Source organism: Vipera ursinii, assembly GCF_947247035.1.
Source record: "Vipera ursinii genome assembly, chromosome: 13".
Lineage (NCBI taxonomy): Eukaryota > Metazoa > Chordata > Lepidosauria > Squamata > Viperidae > Vipera > Vipera ursinii.
Window position 1 is genome coordinate 13,922,178 of NC_139526.1, and position 5,703 is coordinate 13,927,880.

General features: G+C 40.5%; 1 protein-coding gene across 1 annotated transcript in view; it reads right to left on the bottom strand.

Annotated features, from left to right (window-relative positions):
• XYLT1 (xylosyltransferase 1) overlaps nt 1-5,493 on the bottom strand; it is a gene marked incomplete at its 5' end in the record, with an annotated part of 92,027 nt that extends 86,534 nt beyond the window's left edge. Inside the window, 2 exons of the mRNA XM_083372392.1 lie at nt 4,267-4,305; nt 5,410-5,493. Of these exons, the coding sequence (XP_083228518.1) occupies nt 4,267-4,305; nt 5,410-5,493 (123 nt within the window). The remainder of the gene's footprint in view (nt 1-4,266; nt 4,306-5,409) is intronic.
• Between the last annotated feature and the right edge of the window lie 210 nt (nt 5,494-5,703).

Below are 5,703 nucleotides of genomic sequence, written 5' to 3' on the forward strand. Positions count from 1 at the left end.
AAGGAAAAGGGCCTGATTTCCCTTCCACATTATGCCTACAGGCCACAAAGAGGGTTGAATCTGCAGGCCTTAATTTGACTTTGGGCTGCTTCTCTTTTGCAATTGTTCTTTTGGTTTTGCAATCTTCAGGAGTTTTTCTGCACAAACATCCATCCATAGCCCTCCCTTGCTGTGTTCCAAATTGTGTTTCCCTTCTATCCCTTGCTTTACTTAAGAGTAATCCCCTCCCACCTTTATTTCTGACAAAGTAAAGACAGACGCCATTGCCTCTTGCAAAAAAAGAAAAAAGAAACGTGATTCACAAGTCATTAATTTTCTTGTTTTTCCAATCAAGGACGTCTAATTCAGCCTGCGCCTGACCAATTATACCTGCGGTATACTGACTAATCGGAGCAGCCCAAGTATTTATGGCTTTAATTATATTCCCTGCATTTAATTTGGTGCTCCGGGTTTTTCAAGATTCATTTTATATAACGAGATCAAGTTCTTTTCAACCTGCTCATGTGGAATCAGAAGCTTCCTTTGAAGTATTTATATCCTCCTCCTAACGTTCCAAAGCGTGACCGTTTTTTCACACTTGTGACGCTTCCAGCATCCCCCTAGCCACACGATCAATATTCAGACAACCGGTTCATATTTATGACGGTCGCAGCGTCCTGGGGTCACGTGATCATTTTTTGGGCAACCTTCTTGACAAGCGAAGACAATGGGGAGACCAGACTGACTTAACACTTTTGGCAAGAAAGGTCACTTAACAAATGGCTCACTTAGCAACAGAAATCTGGGGCTCCGTTGTGGTTGTAAATTAAGGACTACCTGTATACTGTACACTGCTGAACAATGACTTTTCTGCTCCCAACTGTGGTTGTAAATCAAGGTCTATCTCGGGGTAGGCAACCTTGGCTCTTTTATGACTGGTGGACTTCAACTCCCAGAATTCCTGAGCCAGCCACGCTGAGGGGGAAAGGGAGAGGTTTCCAAGCTGAGCTGTGCTGGCTGAGGAATTCTGGGAGTTGAAGTCCACGAGTCATAAAAGAGCCAAGGTTGCCTTCCCCTGGCCTAGGCCTAGACCGCTTTATGACTCATGGACTTCAACTCCCAGAATTCCTGAGGGCAGCCACGCTGAGGGGAAAGGGAGAGGTTTCCAAGCTGAGCCAGGCTGGCTCAGGAATTCTGGGAGTTGAAGTCCACCAGTCATAAAAGAGCCAAGGTTGCCTACCTCTAGTCTATCCGTTAAGCGGATTTGAAAGAAATTCCCCCAAATGCTCAGAACATTAAGAATAAAAACAGGGATATTAGATGGGATATTATATTATTAACAGGACGTCTGAATATGGTGAATAGATAATTGCTAGAAACAGAAGTACTATCATAACTAGAAAGATAAGATTTGTAACTAGAATATTAGATTTTGGTGTAAGAAGGGAAACAGGAAAACATTAAGAGGTTTGAATAGGGGAAGCTTTTGGTTACCCAAACATAACTTACTTAGAAATTATAAACACTAGAGACATTTTGAACACTGACGGGAAATTAATTCTAAAAAAAAAAAAAGCAAAAACAGGATACTGATTGAACATACGGATATTAAGTGCCAATGCAATTAAGATAGGTTCTGGTTAGAAAGTTACCTTGGTTAGAAAGTTACCTAAAACTGACATTACTGATATTATGAGAAAAATGTAACCAAGATGTTGACGTTCAATTGTATGTTTATTAGTAACAGTAAGAATTGTATTTGCCTAGTAGTGTGGGAAAATAAGTACTACCGGAAGAAGAAAGGAAATATTGATGGTGTGATATTGGATCTAAACTGAAGAAGTTAATATATACCACTGAATTACTAATGGACCCAGACAACACATTGTCTATTAAGTGTTTGATTGTAAAACTAGAAAATTAACATAATATTTATTTTTTAAAAAAAGAATAAAAACCGGGAAAGAAGACTTCAGTGAAACTGCAGTGCAAGATATTGGGACTGTCTTTGTTTCCACGTCCCCCCAGACTTTTAATTTTCCTAGTTGGCATCTCCAAATCTCCAACTTGAGATTTGAAGAAGCTGAATTCATGGGGGGAAAAAATAAACTGCAGATACTTCTTTGGTGAGATTTAAACTAGGAACCCCCCAAATTATTTCACGCTAGCATTCTAGCAAGCCAAAGTTGGAACACATGGGGTTTCCGATTTCCTGACTACAGATTAACCCTCTCTGACCAACCACAATTGGGACTGGCAACTCAGTCATTAAGCAAAGGGGTCACTAAGTGAAACTCTGGCTCTGTTTAGGATATGGCTTCGGTTTTCCTTTGCTTTCCTGACCTGGGAAGGTTGTAAATGCAAGGATTGTTTGCCAAATGACTTCTCCATTACCCTTGCAACTCCAAACAGTTGCTAAATGAGGCAGTCACTAAACGAGAACTACCTCTAATTCGAAACCAAATAATCCCCAGGAATTAGAGGAGAAAATTGAGAAATTTGTAGCCAAGCATTGGTTTGTTCATCGGAAGCCAACATCCTTGGAGAATTTGGCTTCCAGCATTAAAGAACGCCCCCATCCTTACAATAATTACAAGTTACAATTTTGCTGTTATGAATTACCTCTCAGTGAACCATTTTAATAGGCCTTCATGACTCAACCTCTTGAAAGTTGTTGATTATTACTTAATTACAGATGCTCGTATGCTTTGTTCTACGTATGAAGCTAGTAGCAACAGAGTGTTAGTGAGAGATTATTATTTTTTTCGCCATTGAATTTGACGTTCCTGTTGCATTTGCCTGCAAACTGACTTCACCCAACCGTAAAAAGGGAAAGGCATTCTAGAAAAATAGGACATACATCCTATCTCTGGGCCACTGGTTGCTTTGATTAAGCCTCCAAGTGGCAAGCTATAAAAACGGGTACGTAAAATTCCATTGTTGGTTTCTCTGAAAAAATTCAGAGAAGAGCAACAGAGATGATCCAAGAGCTGGAGACCAAAACACATGAAGAACGGGTGCAGGACTTGGGTTTGGCTAGTCTAAAGAAAAGAAGAAATATAGGGGAGACATGATAGCAGTGTTCCAGTATTTGAGGAGCTGCCACAAAGAAGAGGGAGTCAAGCTATTCTCCAAAGCATCAGAGGGCACGACGAGAAACAACGGTTGGAAACTGACCAAAGAGAGAAGCAACCTGGAATTATGGAGAAACTTCCTGACAGTGAGGACAATCAACCAGTGGAACAGCTTGCCACCAGAAATCGTGGGAGCTCCATCACTGGAGGTTTTTAAGAAGAGGCTAGAGAGTCACTTGTCTGAGATGGTGTAGGTTCTCCTGCTTAAGCGGGTGGGGGGGGGGTGGACTAGAAGACCTCCAAGGTCCCTTCCAGCTCTATTCTATTCTTCCTTTATTGCAGGAGCGTCCATTCTTGATCACTTTAAGACTTGTGGACTTCAGTTCCTGGCTGGGAGTTCCAAAAACTGGCTGGAGAATTCTGGGAGTTGAAGTCCACAAGTCTTAAAAGTGATCTAGAATGAACACTCCTGCTTTATTGCAACCCCTTCCCCTTGAAACCAAAACGTCAAATCAGGGCAGAGTAAACCCCATTCAGCTTCATCCCTTGTTCTCACCAGAATTTGAACTCGTATCTTCGTTAGCGAATGAGGAGTTTGCAAGTGGTTTATTTGGTATGCAGAAATTACCAATCTCCTCCCCAAAGAGTTTAATAGCTGACGGACTTTATGAGGAACACACTTAGCAAGGAAGTACAGTGTTGGAGAGACACATTAGTCTATGGCAGAGTTTCTCAACCTCTTCAACTTTTAAGATGGATGGATTTCAACTCCCAGAATTCCTGGTTGAAGAATTCTGGGAATTGAAGTTTGCCCATCTCAAAGTTGAGAAGGTTAAGAAACATTAGTGTATGATAATGGGAAACTTGGTAGCATATTAGCCTTTGTGAGAATGTGATGCTTTTTAATAAGGGTTGTTAACCCGAAAAGGGGCTGGCAGAATCCTCCCAAAATTTTATGTACAAATTTTCTCCATTTCTCTGACATTTTGCTGGGGGTCTACCATGTACCCCATTCTGTTAAAAACCTACAAAAATTTTTTTTTGAGAAAAAACCAACCAGAAGAAAAGCAGCAAATTAGAAATAGGTTTGCTTTCCATCTGTGATGGAGTCGAGATCTTCACACTTCTGACATTCTGAAGTCTTCGCCAAAACATCCCGTCATTGGAACAATATTTTCCCCTTTTGTATGAAATGAAAAGTCCAAGCACTCACCTGAGCTTCAAAGCCTTTGTCAGGGTTCAGAGGCTGATCCTGTAAAAAAAAAGAACAGCGAAAGTTGATTAGTTTCAAAAAGGTTGACTGGTCAACAGAGACTGAACTACAGTTAATGAATACAGTTGCACCAGCTGTTCTGCAGCTTATATATATATAATTTATAAAATCAGTTCAGGAAACTGAACAAGGAAAAAGAATATAAAACCAACATTAGAGTTAGCTGACCGGATAAAATAATAATAAAAAAAGAGCTACAGCACTAATGGCGAGAAATAGAGTGGGGGGGAAAAATCACAGGAACAAAGGAATAACATAAGAGTAAAGTCCCATACAGATCCCGAGAAAATAAAATAATTTACTGGGTGTTAAAAAAAATCCAAGCACAGGTAGTCCTTGACTTACGACCTCAATGGAGCCCAAAACTCCCCTTGCTAAATTGTTAAGTGATTTGTGTCCCGTTTTACAACCTTATTTTACCACAGGTGTTAAGCAAAACACTGCGGCTGCTAAGTCAGAAGCCAGCTGAGAAGATTACAAATGGTGATCACATGACCTCAGGACAGTTAAACTGTCATAAGTACATGTCAGTTTCCAAGCATCTGTATTTTGATCAAATGGCCATCGGGATGCTTGCAATGGTCGTTAAGTATGAAAACTGGTCCCAGGTCACTTTTTCCAGTGTCGTTGTAAAACTTCAATTACTAAATGAACGGTTGTTAAGCTGAAGACTAGAATAAGGCAAGAATAAGGCAAGATTCTTTGGATATTCAATCTTTAGCTGAGATTTTTTTCCAACCGAGATGGCCTTATGCTTCATAGGACAGGCACTTCAATTGGAAGGAGCTTTTGGAGAAAGACCTCAAGCGAAGCTTTTGGGATATTCCTAGAATCAATCTGAATAGCGTTTTGGCCTCCTAGCAGAGGTTTTTTTTTTTTTAAAAAAAGTAGCAAGGACCCATAAAATGCTAAATGAATTTGTAGCAGCCCTCACCAACCAAACCAACCATTTAACTGGGGTTTAAGGATGTGCAAGACTTGAATATACAACTGAGTTTCAATTGTAACAGGGAGATCTTAAACTCTGCAGGACTGCTAACGGCTCCAACTGAAGCCTGGGCTGAGTTTTGATAGCGTTCCCACTTTGACTGTGCAAGTCAAATTAGGCTTTTCAAAAACCACAATATGCCTTTTTTCCTTCCCCAGCGGCCCTCCGTTCTGCCCCATGGTTCTCGCAATATAGCTAAAAACTAGCATTTTTAAAATTTCGGCTGTGAAAACAAATGTACTTCATCTCGGCTATTCCCAGTTCACAATTCAGCAACTCGCTTTCGAATTATCTGAATCTTTCAGGGTCATTTTTAAAGCCCACCCCCAGATGGAACATACCACAATCACTCAAACTGGCAGTTATCAGAGGGGGAATAATTGTTTCAA